This window comes from Branchiostoma lanceolatum, chromosome 16, assembly GCF_035083965.1.
Source record: "Branchiostoma lanceolatum isolate klBraLanc5 chromosome 16, klBraLanc5.hap2, whole genome shotgun sequence".
NCBI classification, from domain to species: domain Eukaryota; kingdom Metazoa; phylum Chordata; class Leptocardii; order Amphioxiformes; family Branchiostomatidae; genus Branchiostoma; species Branchiostoma lanceolatum.
In genome coordinates, this window is record NC_089737.1 from 10,426,017 (window position 1) to 10,444,253 (window position 18,237).

An 18,237-nucleotide genomic window follows, 5' to 3' on the forward strand; every position below is an offset into this window, starting at 1 on the left:
TGCGAACGTGCGCACAACTTTATTTACAATACTCCTTCAGAAGGTGACCCTCCTTCCCGGAGTAAAGGAAACATGACATCCAGATCACTTATTCTTAGTCTACCTGTAAGCGACTAAAGTAAACGGTATTTCATGAAGTTTAATTATAATTGTCACAACACCACAAACATCAACGACTCTTTGGTCATTATCATACTGGATTACGTATGACGCTGTCATATCGCGTCATGCTCTGAAATACCATCACATATTACGTTTTACACGGCTATTCATTAATAGATGTACACATTAGCCTTCTTCAGGGAGTTCTTGTTTTTGTTTGCTTTTTCTAGTACGTACACATACCTCATTGATTCAATTAGCTGTTTTGTACATTCGAAGCCTACGGTATACCTTAAATGACCATAGGAAATAACTATGGAGACACATAACTGCCTTTTACATCCAAATATATATATATTAGGCAACAAATACGGACACCTTTACTCTGTTTACTTTTCTTTCCAGAAAGAAGTTAACCTGTCATAGCTTTTCAAGCTGTACACGTACTTGTTCATACAGGACAACATAACATATTACGTACTTTAACTGCAAAGTCTTATCTATACGTCTTGTTTAGGTGACGTCACACTATTACACAGTCTCCATCTTGTCTAGGGCGTGGCTAAGGGTGTCCAGCTCTGCTCGAAGTTCTTGGATCACGCGCGCCACCTGGCGGGTGCTGTTCAGAACTTCAACGGTCTGCGTGTATGGGTTGTACCGCACGGTGAACGGGCGTTTTATACTCTTGGCATAAGACCTATAACAGAAAAGTGTACGAGTATATTTAATCAAAAGATACGCTATTATGATGTTGACGATTAACATATTGATGTTGATCCGTATCGAATATATTGCTAATGACTTCAATTGCTAATAAAAGATGTAAATATAAACACATTTTCAGTCGATTTTCGTTGTGTGCTTACTTTATATGTTGAAATTGGTGCATTTAAAAACAAATTCAAGATGATGGATTCAAGATGGCGGATCCCAGCCATCCCACCTCAGGAATCTAAAATATATATGACGTCATTTTATTAATAGATGTCCCATTTGTTGTTTACACTTAGAGACCCAAATGGTACTGGCGCCAACGCAACTCTTAGGACAAGTCCTAATAAATGTGAAAATTACCTCATCTGTTCTTTTGCCTCATCAAAACTGTTGGACAGGAAGTAGACGTCCTGATAAGTAGTGATGAGACATTCCTGCTGAACAACAGCTTCCGGGTCAAAGGGCAGAACTTTATCCTCTTGCGTCAGTGCATGCTAGGTAAAAACATTGAACGTCCATAGCCGTTACATTTAAGTACAGTTGCAAACCTATATCTTTTTAAACATTTAATGAGGTATTTAGAAAACGTTTTCATTTCGTTTTAACCCAGAAAGTTCTGTTATCCAATCTGGGAGAGGCAAACGTTCATATTTACTTCACGGAAGCATTGAAAATGTTGTCCTGTTCATATGCACTTGTTACACTGTATTCAAATCTAACTGTGGTCAAACTCTATTTGAACGGCTAATGTTCTAAATCAGATTCAAGAAAGCCAAAACATGATACATTTTGACTTTAATTTTTGCCGTTCACAACTACAAAATCCAACCATTATATATCTTATTCGATAAAAAAATACACCCCAGGAGTTTAAGGTTCGGTCTCTCACCTTTAGCTCCCCAGCTGAGGACAGCAGCCCCGCTCCATACGCCCGTATCTTTCCGTCCTCTTTACACAGCCCGAACTCCACCGAGAAGAAATAGCACTGAACACAAACACAAACAACGCGTTAGAAACGACAGAGAGGCAAACTCTTCAATAACCCTTAAGAGAAAAAACAGTCTAGACTCGTCATCAATACTGTCAGGCACAAGCCCTGCTTTATGTGCTATAAGAACTAAAGCAAATATGAGCCTAAAAAATAGAAGAAATGTTTTGGTAGGATTTGCATCCAAAGATTTGTTTCGATATGATGGATGTATTAAGACTATCCTGGTCTCCCGATGCTCAACAGAGAGAACGTACGTGTAATTGCTCTCCGTGGTACTGAAAACATGATTGTTAATGAATCTTTTGAAAGTCATCGGATGTTTTATTCTTAAAACACAGCTTACCAATTCTAGCAAAAAGTCAGTATTCCTCTTTGAAATACATATTTAATTTGTAAAGATGAAATGTCAGGACAGAGAGATCCTGTCTGTTAAAGGCTCACGTATAGCGTCATACGGCGTTGAAAGATTGAAGAAAGGGGGCGTTTTAATAGTATGTAATAACAAAAACATCTTGATAAGCGATCGACGGTAAACTCACCGTAGCTAGCTTCTGCACTTCCTCGTCCGAGGCGCCGAGCGAGGCCAGCCCGATCTCATGTGAGAACTCGGCAAAACTCGGGTCCGCCAGCATAGGCACGTGACCCAGCAACTCGTGGCAACAGTCCCTGATAAACAGTGAAAAACTTAAATACCCAAGGAAAATAGGCATGGTAAAAAAAAATCCCACATACTGCATGGAGAGTGTATTGCTATATTCAAGACTGCATTTCTTTTTATCAGTAGCGTTTCATCACAAACATATCTGTAGATATTCACACGAATACTTTGCAAGATCAACAAATGATCAGTTTTAGAGGCTGATATCTATATTCTTGAATAACAGTGAAAGGCATTTTCAACACGCCAGCCGGAAATTTGTTCAGAAAGCCATAGACTGAATTGAAGAAAAAAAGTGGACACGGTCGGATCTTTAATCTTGTGTGTAAAACTACCTGCAGAATTGAATCCATAATGTAGCAAATATCACGGTGGTCCAATTGCTATGCATTTTTCCGCAACGCTATTCATGTCTGCTCCGCCCACCGCACCGCGGGGTGCCCACCGCGACCCTGCATTCATAGCTTTATACCAGTACACAGTGCAAAATGTATCTCAAAATAACGCAAGAACCGATGGCCGTGTCAAGAAACAACAAGAAGTACCTACAAAGACGATATGTTGGCTTTTCAAATACATGTACGAATAAAAGTGACAGCTATACACTGCGTTGAAAATAGTACGTTAATCAGGAGAACGTAAGCCAAGCTACTTCCGGTGACTGAACTTTCAATTTTGTAGCCGCTGCTCAAAGGATTTTTTTCTGATTTATGTACTAAACATTAGTTGAAGTCCTTGTCAGTGTTTATACCAATAATTTTTCATTTCTATGAAACTTTAGACGATGTCTGTGAAATCTAAAATCATGATACGGAATTTTGAAGAATTTTGGGTCACATTTCCGTCCATATCTCCCGTGAGCCACCATGGAACAAAGATACTACGTCATCAAAATGGTGACGAGGTTTTGTTCTTTCGATCATGAGAATTTTGTCAAATTATCCTTTGTAGATTAAAAGATATGGGCCAGAATATGAAGGGTTCGCTATGTTCAGAGACTACACGTGGTAGAAAGGAAATATTTGGCCAGTATAATGAAGGCGTCGGCGAAGATCAGAAGATTTCGCTAGGCCCTGTCACAAGCCAGATGCAAATGAGTGAGAAATACTTCCATTGTATTCGTCGAGCGGGCCAAGCGAGATAATTGCCCGCGATTTTCAACTACCAAAGACCTCAGTAGTGAATTCTTATTCAGTCCTCTCAAGAAAGCATCAAAAGATCGTTTATTCGTTAAGTTGTACTGTAAGCAAATCGCTTAGGTATTATTGAAGTTTCATAGGAGACATTTCATGAAATGTTTTGTCGGCACGAGAAATTGAAACATTGTTATGATTGTATAAATCGACCGGGTGACCGAAGTTTGTACAGACAGAAACTTCGCGCACCTTTAAATTAAAAACACCCGAACGGTACAGTTTTGGGACTGGAAGACACATGGGTGAAATGATGTAAAAAAATTGTCCCGATTGAGACCCACAAGTATGTTACATTAAGGAGGTTGAGAAAACAGACATGGCGTCGGTAATTGTAAACAAAGGGAATTTCCGGTCTAATTCAGTTCTGCTGATAAAGAAAAACACTGTCTTCAGCCTCCATGTTTCCCAGCATTTCATTTACTAATATGTATCTTTTTTTAAATTCACTCCTCCTTATAGGAACGCACTTTTTATAACCAAAGCCGCCAGAAAGATTGTCGGTTTGTGTATGTCGGCGCAAACCGACACATTCGGCGCATCAGTTAGACGCTGGCGTGTGCGCTGTTACCACGCGTATTGAATACGCACTGTGACCTCGTTTCATTAGAAAAATTAGAAAATGTAAGGAGTTTGTTACTAGAAAGAATGTGTAATCAAATCGGAAAACGTAGGTTTTGATTATTTATCATGAGTAGCTGTGTCGGTACAGGGTCAGGCACACCGGTTCACGAGTTCCTGATCAAAGACGCCATGTTCAAATAAGGGGAGCGTTACGTTATCGGGTCGCATGCTTCCACACGGGATTCGTCTAATATAGGAACATTTGACTTTGTCGATTTTGAGTGTGTGTTCAAACAAAGTCGCAGATAATGTACGTAGGAAATGCCGGGTTTTTGTTTGTCATTTCGGCGAGTTGGGCCCCTTACCCAGCGCGTTGGGCGCGGAATCTAGGACCCGGGAATGGCTGTGAGTTACGGCGGAAATTGCCATTTCTTAGTGGCTATAGCTCTCGCATTTTGTGAGGTAAGATGGACGAAAATATAGCTCAGAAAGAATTGAAACGATGGTGTCTGTACGAAGCTTCAATGTGGGAATAACTGACATGATAGCGTGGGTATTGTTCATGTGCCAACCGGAGAACAATGGGGGCGGAGACAAGGCACGCATTTGAAAAGGACAAGTTCGCGGGGAAAATTCTACACGGCTTGGTGTAACCAAAACAAATCTGGATCCCGCCTGCAAAGGTGTGAACCAATCAGCTACTGTTGCCAATAGTGAAAGGAGTGATTGACATCGAGTCCTTATCAATATTCATGAATTCCAAGTTAGGAAAAATCAAGGCCATTTTGACCACCGTGTATTGCGTCCAAGCGGAGTTCAAAGTAACTTCCCTGAAACCTTTGGGTGCTTATTAGTGCAACCGAGTAAAAAAGCAGGGCTGATAATGTATTGCAACGTTGCACTTTGAATGTTGAGAATTACAGAAACACTCAGTGTTCGCCTTGCATACGGTAGGTCGTGAGTTCGAACCCCGGCCGGGTCATACCAAAGACTCTAAAAATGGTACATACTGCTTTCTCTGATTAGCACTCAGCATTTGGGAAAGAGCATCGCAGATAAACACACGCCACTACCAGTGGACTAGCCCCCTGCTGTAGTGACTTGCACAAAGTTGTGTGGCCCAAGGTCTGTGGAACCGGAGATGGGCGCCGCCTTATGCACTTTCGGTGCGGGAAGGACTTTAACTTTTTTTAAACTCAGAAAGACAGACACATACATAGACAGGCATGGAGATACACCGACAAGCCTCAAGCTTTAAACAAGACCACAGCACGTCCAGGTCAAAAGATACAAAAATTGAAGTTTTGCTGCAGTACCAAGGTCACATACCAGGGGGCCCAAAATCGACTTTGAACTTCGGCTTCACAACACCTACCCACATATCAAATATCATCGTAATCGTTCAAGAGGTTCTTGAGTTATGCTGACTACAGTAGTCCGGAAACACAAACAGACAGACAGACAAACAAACAAACAAACAAACAAACAAACAGACACACAGACACACAGACACACAGACACACCCAAAACAATATCTCCATTTTTCATGGAGATAATAACGATCGTTTGCTTACGGTTCGGGTGTGTAGAAAGGGTCGGTGTTGTGGCGGATGTACTGGGTACAGTGGAACACACGGAAGGCAAGACCCGCCAGGAAGTCACGTGGTGTCAGGTACCCCGCCACCGGCCGCAACTGGAAACCTGTCCGTTCTGCGGTCAAAGGTCACAGACATATTGTTACTGCGTATTAAGGAATATGACCTGTAAATATTTCATCCCTATGAGAACGAAATAGAATCATTTTCCCTTTAGCGCCCTAACCTAATGCCAAAACACAAAAAACATGACTTTCATTGATCCTATACAGGCAACATTTGCGAGCAAACGCAGAATATTTCATTCCCCGCCATCTGCAACCCCCCAATATAATTCAAAATCACTCCGGTTCAAAAATGAACCATTTCAACTTACTTATACTTCGAAATTAGATTTTTTAGAATTTGAAATTACAATGAAAGAATGGACTCTTCAAATGTTACCCCCTTGCAAATTTGACTGTTAAGTTTCGTCTCGACAAGAATTGTAAGTATTAAGAATGTAAAACTAACCTTTAAGAAATGCTGACACATCTTCCAGCTGAGGAATGTTGTCTTCTCTGAAAAACATATCAAAATATCAATGTGCATATCATGTAAAGCTGTCATTTTGTCATCATACGGATGTGATGAACTCGAACCCAGAGTAGAATGCAATATTGACCGAAGTGCTCTGGGGACGAGACAGAATGCCCACCTATATCCACAGTACATGCGCAGTAGAGGCAAGTTGTTGAGGTGCTGTTGACAGGCGTGTGTCGGATAGAGTGACGTCAGCTCGCGATACACGGCACCCCTAAGTAACAAAACAAAAATTCAAATAAGTAATAAAATAAAATATTGACCAATCACAGTCGTCATGGGTTAACAAGGTCATGTGCTCTGGTTAAATGGTTATTTACGTTTAAAGAAAGATAAAAGGAAAAAAGCTGAAAACTCGACGAATTTGATTATTACAAAGTCAAGTCAATGGTTCAGTAAATGTGAACTTAAATCCATTTTTGTACATTATGGTTGTTTTCGAAATTAATTTTGAAATTTCTGATAAAGCATTTGACAAGTCTCCAAAACGTAACGCTGACATTTTTCTGAATATTTCGTCAGTAAAAAAATTGGGCCCTTACTCGTTGCCTACGCAGCTTAAAACGTCAACTCTCATAAATGAGGTACCGTAATACCAGAAACCCAGCAACGGTCAAACCCACGCAGCGAAAATCAAATAAGATAAATTGAGGGCATTTAAATTTTGGTCTCTGCGTCAAATGGATTGGGCTATTTATTGAATGCTTGATATGAGGAAGGCTTGACATTCCGCTATCAAATATTACATTTAAGGTTAAGTGAGCAATCATGTTTTTGACGTCAAGGTAAAAGCAGACATCCGCTATCGATTATTTTTCTAGTAGCTAGAACCTGTGTGACGTTGACTTGCTACTGATCGCGATTCCAGCTTTTGGTCATACTTTTACGTTTTGAATGATATTCCCATTATAAAGTCGAGGGTAACACAAACCCAGTTTAGGACACAGCTACGCCGCCAGCGTGCCAAATGTCAAGTGATAGGGGGTCTTACGCAGTCGCAGCGCGCTCGCAGCACGGTCGCTGCCTCTAGTGGGAAGGAAGGTATTACCGCTAGAGCTACGGAAACATAGTCTTCATGGACGGTCAGCAATATTGGAACCGCCAAACACTATTTCTCATAAGAATAGCCAGTAGTTTATCATCAAGAAGCATTAACTAATAGTAGTACTATTATGTACTAGTAATAAGAGCGTGAATGCTATTTCACATAAGGTCTCACCATGTGCTCACTTCTTCTTCTGTATACTTTATTCTGGGTATAGGTTGGCCGCTGCAAAACGCAAACAATATAATCAATATAGTAATTATATCCCCCCTCCATCAATACAGCTTTGCGATCCTCCAAGCCAAAACAAACACAGAGGCAACTCTGTATTGTGCAGACACAAAGACACAAGCACGTACGCACAACGTCATGCCCACACACGCTGAAACACACATACACAACGTCATGCTATCGTACGCGTACACACAGACAGGCAAAAATCTAGGACACACTGTCCTAGATAGAAAGATTGTGACTTCAGTTCTTAACATCTTTGAAATATCATAGCATATAAAAGCTTAAAAGCTTCTAGCCAAAAAACAATGTGCGCTGGATTGTAAAATGTGCTCGGAAGAGGTCTTGCCGGTGGACATTTTTAAGACTTTCTGAATCACATATAACAATCAATCGCCATTTACTCACTATTTGTAATTCAGGGCGATCTCTGCAAACTGCTTTCTTCTTTCCCGGTAAACATTGTCCTTGAAACCCTATGGATACAGACACAAGGGGAGATATCAGCATGTATATATATAAAATCAAATCTATTCATAAGAAATCACGTGTTTATCTATATATACATCAGAACCCATCAACCGCCATTGAACGGAGACGCGTTCGCTACTGACCTTAAGAAGATTGACTGACTTTAGAAAAACCTACAAGTAATCAAAGATGCTAAAAGAACAAAACTTCCTTAGCGACCAAAAACCAACCATGACAGATCGGAACACTGACCGAAAGTATGAATAGATGTTGTCTTTTGTGGACGTAAATGGTGTTAGGAGTGCATATTAATCTTAACAATGCCTAATCTTCAAGTAGATGTTGGGTGGAACTCTCAACGTTTTCCGAATGCCTGGCGTTTCTGTCAGTCCTTCCAGAGAGGTCAAGCAGTCAGAAAACGTTTCTATCTTCCACCCAACATCTTCTTGGATAAATTGGACTGTACCACTTACAGGGTGGTCAGCGTCAAGGTCGTTTCCATACATCAGGACTCGGCACGACGTCTTGTCCAGCTCACTGATTTTGCGCGGGAACCAGGGCACCTCAAATCCCTCCTCGTCTGAACAACATGTCAATCATTACGTCATCACAAGGCCCCGTAACTACATATACATCTGCGACATAATGTCTCGTCCATTAGGGGCTAGCAAAAGAAAAAAAATGGATTTTTGAGCAGATTTTTCACATTTCTAGCGGAGTTTTTTCAAATCTACGGCAAATAAGAGAGCATATTCTTTCTCAGTCATTTTTCTTGACAATAACGTTGACCTGAATTAAGTTTGATTGATTACTGCAATTAGCATTTTCCAAAATAGTTATTTAGAGCTTGGAGTTGAATACCTTGTGTATTGTCCTTGCCTATGCTGTCTGGTGTGTCCACCTTGACGAGCTTAGTCTCCCGCTGAATCCGACAGATCAGTTCGTTCATTCGGGTCTTGTCGGCTTCGCAGTCCATGTAGATTTCGACTTCCGATTTCCGCCGAAGAGAGCGTCGTGACTCGATGTGTAGAACGCTGACCTGTTCTTCCTACAGCATTGAAAAATGAATGTCTTTGATTAAAACTGACCAAGATTGACCAAGATCAAATTCCTCAACAGCTATAGTGGTTTTCTGTTGGGGTTGTTACAACTCGTAAGCACAGCATTTGGATTCATTTCGTACGCTCATCTGCATTTACTTTAAACTTCGACGAATACATGAATTGTCCAACGTGTCTTTATCGCAAATACGTTAAACAAAGGTAACTATCTTACAATTTCTTTTGTTAGCAATAATGTCAGAAGCAACGTCTTTATCCAGTCGGCCAATACCTTCCCGTAAACTAGCATGGAAGTTAATCTGTGTTGGTTTAGAATATCATGAAAAAATCCTACTTTTTTCAATTTGTAAAAAAAAGAAATCTATATTTTTTTACATTAAAACCCCGGAGAACTCTTAACATCACAGTCGTTCTATCACATATCAAACAATATCAGACGTAGAAGAAGCAATCTCAATCAGGGCCTATCAACCTCTCTTGAGGTGAGACGGGAGCCGATACCGACTTTTAACCACCTTTGACCTGTTGCTCACGCTACACTTCCGGATCACATTCTATAAGAAATGTGTCCTTCATTATCCCAAAGAAGGCCAGAGATCTAATAAAAAATTCAGCGTGGTTATTATAATCACTCGCGATGGTAAACGGTTTATTCAAATTTAGTTAAAGTTCAACAGTGCATTACCTGAAATAACTGTAGCACAGCGGCAAGGCCCCCGACGTCCTTCGTCATAGACAGGATGACCGGAGTGCGGACAGGTGTGAACGTCTCCTCACAAGGGAAAGACGAGATCCGCCTACGGGTTCCTGGTCCTACAGTCTGAGCAACGGTTGAACATGCGACATTAGATATTATTGCATCCGTCGTTTCTGAATGGCGAGTGTTATCAATATCATTTTACTTACGACAACGTCTGTACTCTAATTGAAAGACCGCCACATCGGTCCTTATTCAAGGACGTTCACGTTACGCAAAAATGATAGGAGAAACAGTGATTCATTCCAGTAATAGGGGCAGTTTATCTCTCTTTTTGATAATATTACGTGACCGATACCTTCTAATCATCTTACATACGTAATTGATGAGTGCTATCATCTTGTTGCGATATGCCTCTGAACGTTTCAATGATTACAGAGGACATAGAACAGTACGTCAAGGCGTGGGTATAATGATTTTAAAACCCTGTCTAGTTCAAGACGACCTGCACGTATCTCGTTCGACTAGTGATAAGGAGAAGATACGTTTTATTGTAACATTATACAGCGTTTCCACGTGACACAGAAGGGACAACAACATGGCGGCGGATGCAGCTATTTGTATTTCAGTAAATCATACATGTAGCTCATGCTTTTACGGACATTTAGATATTATATATGACTCTCTAAAGATCAACATGTCACTATCAAGCGAGTAGAGGTAAGAAATAAAATACTGGAAGAATTCTCAAAGAACTGCCGATAAAACCCATATCCTATGCTATGTCAAATAGACCCTGACTTTCTCCCTTGAATTTTTGAGAAACGGCCACGACTGAAGAGAATGTAATCCCGAAGAGAATGTAAACTTTTCAAGGTTGAAAAAAACACTGCATACGCTCGAGCTACAATACATTACTATAACACCCACCTGCATGCTTCATTGAAAGGGAAATAGAGTGAAAATTTCCTATTCTAAATACTTTGAACTATCCTTGAATGATACAATTTGTCTCTCTGGCTCTATCATATCGGATAGAAATACAATTCGGACCAACTTGACAACGACGAAATAAACTGTAGATTACATCGGACCGAGGCCATACGAGAAAATAATTTGATATTTCAAACTTACTTCCACAACATTAGTGTCAGGCTGGTAAAAAGAGACATGCAGATATACCTAATATTCATAATTATATCATAAAATACCTGATTGAATTCTTGAAATCTGTGAGCGTGTTAGAATCCAAAACGCTTCGTCTGTCGTGTTTTTTTCCAGTTGCACTGAATGTTTCTGTCCCGAAGTATTTAAAGTCGTTCGAAGACCCCTCCCAACCAACAAACATTCCAAAGCGATTGTGTGATAGCGACGTCATCAAAACCGGAGCATACGTCATCGATGACATCATGGCAGAAAGGCTTCCTTTTTATTTTTCTGCGGCTACAAACTTTATGTGGTAGTTCTATAGATCCTCCCTTTGTAGGAAGCTCGTATAAGCACGTTGCAAACAATGCATGAACTTTCGCCATTTCTTGCAAGCTGGGCATAGTATTCAATGACGAAAGCACTAGAAAAGGATTTGCCTTTTAACAAATGCCAGTGCGTCTGACATTATATAACAATACAATAAAGGATAAATCAACCGAAATCTCACCGAATAATGCGATGTTTGGAAAATTAGTGGAATCAAAAAGACGTCTGACGCACGGCACTCTGTGTCAAGGACCGCGCGGAAATGCAAAGATGTTCGTTTTGTTGCCATCACCAAGGTTACAACCAAACGTCGTCAGATACAGGTGACATCATTTTAGCGTTCTGGTTTGCCAAGACATTTGTTTACAATTGCTCTACGTAAAGGAGCTTCTACATTTAAACAGTAAACAAATTAGGGCATTTTATTACCCCCAATAAACAATTAGCAAATGGAAGTAGCTCAATCGGTAGGCAGCCACTCCTCTTCTAATATTTGATCTACAAATTTAGATTAGAAACGTCAGGATGTACTCACCGATTTTTCAACGCACATGATTTTTAAGAGAAGACGTTTTAGAAGGCTTGTGCTCGGACACGACATCGCACCAACCAACCACAAGACCAAATAACCTATGATCTCTACCGCAAGAGTCTTTGTTCACAAGCTGAGCTACGTTTATAAACTATAGATTTCGTACAGTTTTGAAAAACAACTCGTGAAAAAAATTGACCTATGTCGAACGATTGGTTGCTTTTATTGAATTTTTGAGCGATTAGGTTGCGGGGTATTCGGATTTCTTGCTGTGATAATGTAACTTTACTTGCGCACTTTCCGTGATTTCTTCAACTCTTCGGTCAATATTCGTCAGAAACAAATACGTGAGTCGGTTTGAAATTTTCGATGCTACACTCGATACACATAACAGTGCTGCACTTTGCTATCTTATATCATTAGAAATATTTCTCTTCTCAAACTCTGAACGTGGAATAGAGAAATTCAAAGCTGCTAACTAGTCTTCCTCGTATTTCAGTCCACCCAAAACCGTTTCAAAAGAGACACAATCCAATGTTTGTATCGGCCTAAGATTGAATAATATTTAATTGTCTTGATGAACGCTGAGACTAATGTTTTGGCCATGTTTTCGTCAAAAAGAGAGAACAAATTAGACTACAGAGTTTAAGAGCAATCAATATTGATCAAAACTTTTGGAAAAGTCCTTTCTAACTTATGATTCACTTTTTTTTCCAGCAAAAAATTGTATTATAAACTTCTTTTGTAATAAAACCGAAATCGATTCAGATGGCAGTCGGTACAAACGTGGAACCTATAAGATCTTGTAGACTACAATTCTTCTTACTGTATGCATTTTCTTTAAAACAATTTCCTAAATCAGCTGAACAGAAATTAGTTAAAAATGGTACATTTGTAGAGTTCCCAAGTAGGAAGAATAAGATGTTTTTTTTCCGGAGGAGTATTTCAATCTATCAGACAGTACTTCCAAACTACAGAGATGGAACATCATACGAGAATAAAGCTTATATTGATAGTACGAACTAAATTCATATCAACAAAACCTCCATAAACCTCTCTTATCTTAATACGTATGTTTTACAACACACAAGGTTCAAAAGGTGGAGGAGAAATGGGCTTTTGGAAGGTTTACAGAGCCCAGTTGTCTTAACTTTATATCTTAGTATTCGAACACCCTAAGATGAACCACAGATTTGAATAATCTCCAAGCAGATCCAACGGTTGCAAAGACCGAATCCAACTGGCAGAAGGAGTTTTTATTTCCCTGGCTGAATGGAGCTTCTCTGGCTAGCTTGCACGATTTTAGCACCGTGGAGATCTGCTTGGAGATTAAGATTTGAATTCCTGTTGCACATACATAGCATCTTGATTTTACCTATTACATTTGTTCCTTCATTGGAATAACTATAAAACATTCTTTTTTTTAAGTTGAATCATTTTTTTCATTGTGGTAATCGCGGGCTAAAACTATAACGTCGCTGGGCCGTGCGAAAACGTTAAAAAAAACCTTGATTTGTTTACGATCCCGGATTAGCTTTCGTCCGGAGTATTGGACAAAGAGTAGCTTTTGTGCTAGCAATTGAAGTAGCTTACCAAAAGAACGAACTAATAATTGTCTTTTAACCGTAGGATAACAACAATGTATCTAAGAACTTGTAAAGAATATGGATTTCAAACCATTTTGAAAGAGAGAAAATTTGTAGTTTTTTTGGGGGGGTGGGGTCAACTTATTACGACACGGGCCTTTAAATGACGATAACTGATTGTTGCTGTAGCACAAATCTGTGAAACGATTACGTACTGAAAACACCGCCCTGGATAAACATAGAGAACACTACAACACAAATTGTGTTGAAACAACCTCTGCTAATCTAAATTTGATGATTTCTACACCAAAATTACTGCCAAGAGAAGACGCAAGACTTACCCCTCCTTTGTTCAGAAGAGAACAGCGGCTGCCGTTGTTTAAGGGAAAGACGTCAGAAAACCTCCGCCCAAGCAGTTTCCTTCCCGACATCGTGGCAGTGATCCTCACACAACTTCTGACGAACATGGAGCTCGGCTGAAATATACACAAAGCATCGCCCGTAAACAGTCTGTCAGAAGTGCACCTATCAATATTTTTCAATGAGAGGCAGCCTCTTTATCGGGCTGAGAAACAAGCAATCTTAATTTCGTTGTCTCTGACAAACAAATTGTTTCGTAGACTTACACAGTTGCAGGTAATGTAAAGACAGTTTTCGAAGAGTTTGTAAAAATGGCATCCACCTTCAACTACAATCTATGAAGGACCAAGGAGATTTTATCTTTTTTGGTATGGCTAGGGCGAATGTTTGAGTCGTAAAGATACATTTGGATGGCTGTGTGTGCAAGCTGTTGTTTGCATCCCGCCAGTAAATTGCAGTGATTGTTGCGTGGAGCCCTCTACTGCCACACGCAACTCGAGTGGCCAATCAAGCACCATTTAACGAACTACAATGGACTACGTACACGAATTTCCTGGGTTACGGGCGTGATATGCATCTGACGACAATAAAGACCACAAAATCCCATCTGGATTCGGTAAAGAACGCACGTGTTACAGCCAGTGGGAGTTTTCCGGCAGCTATTGCACCCATCTGCGTATTTACGTCACAAGCCGCAATTAGGGTTCTATTGATCCGGCCATTTTACGGTAAACAGATGGCTCATACTGAACGTAGCACGACGTTCGGAATACGTGCTTTTTATACGTGCCGTCTAGTGTAACCGGATAGAAACAATGAAACTTAACTGAAGAACTTGCCATGGGACTATATAATTATGGATTCAGATTTTAAACCGTCGGTGGTGTATGAATGTTACGTTATACGTTTATAACATATAGCTGAAAAATGTTAAAATACAAACAGGACTCAAGCTCCCGATAAACTTTCTAAAGAGTCAGACGCTAGGTAGCATCCACTAACTTTGAGTTTCTAAATTTGAATGATATTATGTATTACTGATGAAAGTCAATAGCTCCTGTTAGACTAGAGGTTCTAGAACTGTCACTGTGGTGGGATGGTGACAATATTATACATTCCTGACACAGCATACTGTTACCATACTGGGAGTACCTGAAAATCCAACATTATAAATCATTTAATTCAATTGTTGTACCTGGATATCCCACCTTTATGAACGTACCATGGAATAATATCAACTATCTGTCAACACCTACGTTAGTATTATTAACTTTAATTCATTGGCAAAACAAAACTACTAAGGAACTTTTGTTTGCTCTTATACAACTATAGATACAACAAGTAAATATGTCGACACTATCATTGCGGTACATACAATGTAACCAAAATCAGGCATTTCTAGATTATCCCACTAGAAGCAATTATATCTAGATGATTCTATACACGTGAACGAGGCGGAAGGTGTGCTGAATGGTAGAGGGATACGTCAGCTTTGAGACTGTAAGTGGTGTGTTTGGTCGATTTGAATTGGCACCTGAATGCTGTTAGGCTACACCAAGTAATTTTTATGGATGACGTCCGCGCGCGCATTGATTTTGGTCTGTTCCCAGAAAAAAAAAATAAAGAAATTCCGCTGCCTGTAACTATGACCAAAGAGGTCCTCTTTAATATACTGTGTTTCTGTTTCTCAAAATCAATGGAATATGGAAAGAAACAGGACAGGACAACACCTGCTGTTCAACTTCAACTGATTTATTCAAATTATTGCTGTTTTCCTGATGAACAAAAGAATTGTTAGTTGTTACACTGTGTTCTCTCATTCAATTTGTGTCCTAACATGCGTCGTCGACTATGATATTTCAAATCTGGACATCTTGTTTTTTTCGGCCCTTCTTGTTTTTTTTTCGCGCTCTCGCATTAGATGTTGGGTCTACAAAGGACGTCATCCATAAAAATTACTTGGTGCAGCCTTACAAGCTACTCCTGTGCCTCGGCTGCAGTTCACATGACATCCGCTGAGCTTAAAAAAAAGGATCTAAAAGACACCTAGCCGGCAAGTTTTGACTAATTTTCACATGTATGTGTAGTTGAAACACTGCGATTAATTTCATTCACTTTTTTAAAACTTCCTTGTGGACCATACTATAAATCATAAATCGTATGAAGGGTCAAAGCTTCTCATTTGGGGTCTATTAACCATTTCATCCCCATGAGCGAAATACTTTCAGGGGGACTGCAGCTGGGTTCACAAATCCGACTATGAAGAACGTATAACTTGTTTTTTTGACAGGCAAGCACAAGTTTTTCATAACTTATTTTAACAGTGCCACGTACACAGAACAATATACACATTTTACACCTGGATGGGGTGAGGAAAGCCGTGTAAAGTGCCTTTCCCCAGGGCACAACATCGGTGGCGTCAGGGGGATTCGAACCCAAGGCCGCTTGGTTCTGGGCCGAACACCCTACCGTTCCGCCACACAATCGACCCCACATAACTGTTTGACCAAGAGATACAAACATACAGGACGGGTTGGAGTAGCTACTTTAACCACACCGGAAGTGTCGGTTTCGTGGCTGAACTATAATCTATGTCAAATATTTGTCCTTCGGACGTTTCACTCTTAGTGAGCCCTGACCACAGATGACTTAAAGGAAGTGTCCTTTTCAGAGGACCAGACGGTACGAAAAAAAAAACGCAGGCCGTGCCAAACTGGAGGTAAGCCAACTCTAAGTCAAGTCCTTTTTTTCTGGCTACTGTTGTATTGTTTATTTATTAGTTGCACCGAAAATTTGCACTGCATCGCGTGTTTGTGTAAAATTTAACTGGATCACGAAAATGGTGGCTTTCTAGAATTCTCTCTTGTAATAGTTTTGATGTTTCTCTTTTTGTCCATGTTCCAATTGATATATTGTCATAGGAATAAAACAACGTTGTGTTGATGCTATTTTCTAAAGACGTGTACCTACGCTTTGGTATCGAGTCGCTTGAATCGGATATTAGGGTATACCTTTGCGATATTTGACCAACGATCAATTCACGCGGTAAACAGACGCGTAACCCAACTGAAAAGTGGCGCCAAAATTGACAGGTGCAGACGACAGGTACTGCGGCCATGTTGACCTTTGTCACACCGCAAGAGAATGGGTCGTCGCGGGTGGATGCGTTTGGATACAAAATGACCTTTTAATGTGCGTAATACATGTTTGAATTAGATAATTTATGGCTTAATTGATATTTTGGTCACTGACATGTGGTTTGATCTTATCAATGAGGTCACAGACGTAGAGATGGTTCGTCAAGACCTAGCTGCTCTCATGACGTCACTAAGCCCTGTGCACACAGTTTGGCTTATCATCAGATCTGTGATCATGCAAACAATCATTACGGCAGCTTATGACTGACAGATAGCATTTGGGGGGGGGGGGGTAAGGTCCATTACATGTAGGGTCAGACTTGACTTCACCAATCTTATTTTGAAACCAATAAGAACAAGTTTGGAATACAATATCTAAGTATTAATGACAATCAATGACGTATAAAACTGTGTTCCAACTTCTTTTAGTGGTGATTTTTCCCCTTGTGATTTGAAAACCCGTTTCATACCTTTTCTGTACAAAGTTTACGATGCTTGTGGTTGACCAAGCGTGGTAACGCAAGAAATTAGAAAATGGACGCGAAGTGTATTGAAGCATAAAAGAGGTCAGTGGATAAAGTTTGCACCATAGAAATACAAGGCTATCTCTGCAATGGTGAGTTAGAGTACCATTATTTAGTCTACATGAACGAAGCGTCCAGCAGCGACATGCTGCACATGCGAAGGACGAATGAACTGCAGCACTATTAAATTGTATACGATGGTGCATTTTTTAACCACTGATGAATGAACGTTGACTCAATTCTATCCTAGGCAACAAAACAAGCCCGACCGATACATCTAGTTCTAATAAAATTAGTCCTGTTATATGTGAAATGTTCGCAATGATTTCCTTTTCGCGATATTTCACTTATGCATTACGCACTTCTTCCAACCGCGAACATAGAAAAACACCGCGAAAAAAACTTTCCCGCGAAAGAAAATCCGGGGACAATAAAGGAATCGCTAAGAGCTTTTGTATTGTACGTATCTCTTGATATAGGCTGATGACACTTGTAGAATACGTGCTCGCGAACCGTATACGTCTTTCCTTAAAGGACCGGCCACTTTTCTGTCACCAAAAATAAACACGTCCTAGAGCAATCATCATGGTATTCCGACACTGTTGTCACAACTCAAACCCTCCTATTTTCAGAAATTGCAATAAGATAGCAGCTTTTGTTGCTGATCGTTGACCTGAAAGAACTACAAACAGCGTAATTCTTGAAAGTTCAGTGA

At 40.1% G+C, this 18,237-nt stretch overlaps 1 protein-coding gene across 2 annotated transcripts in view; it reads right to left on the bottom strand.

Annotated features, from left to right (window-relative positions):
* The window catches only part of LOC136421453 (tryptophan 5-hydroxylase 2-like), a 27,545-nt gene continuing 9,308 nt past the window's right edge, over positions 1-18,237 (bottom strand). The window contains exons 2-14 of one of the 2 annotated variants that reach the window (XM_066408777.1): positions 13,843-13,977; positions 9,896-10,030; positions 9,011-9,197; positions 8,623-8,729; positions 8,087-8,154; positions 7,619-7,669; positions 6,515-6,613; positions 6,331-6,377; positions 5,797-5,932; positions 2,347-2,473; positions 1,706-1,801; positions 1,177-1,310; positions 1-799 (exon numbers count right to left, since the gene is read on the bottom strand). In XM_066408777.1, coding sequence (XP_066264874.1) covers positions 634-799; positions 1,177-1,310; positions 1,706-1,801; positions 2,347-2,473; positions 5,797-5,932; positions 6,331-6,377; positions 6,515-6,613; positions 7,619-7,669; positions 8,087-8,154; positions 8,623-8,729; positions 9,011-9,197; positions 9,896-10,030; positions 13,843-13,968 — 1,479 coding nt within the window. In that variant the 5' untranslated portion in view covers positions 13,969-13,977 and the 3' untranslated portion in view covers positions 1-633. Of the gene's footprint in view, positions 800-1,176; positions 1,311-1,705; positions 1,802-2,346; positions 2,474-5,796; positions 5,933-6,330; positions 6,378-6,514; positions 6,614-7,618; positions 7,670-8,086; positions 8,155-8,622; positions 8,730-9,010; positions 9,198-9,895; positions 10,031-11,118; positions 11,219-13,842; positions 13,978-18,237 lie in introns of those variants that run through there. The other variant, XM_066408778.1, reaches the window with a different exon arrangement.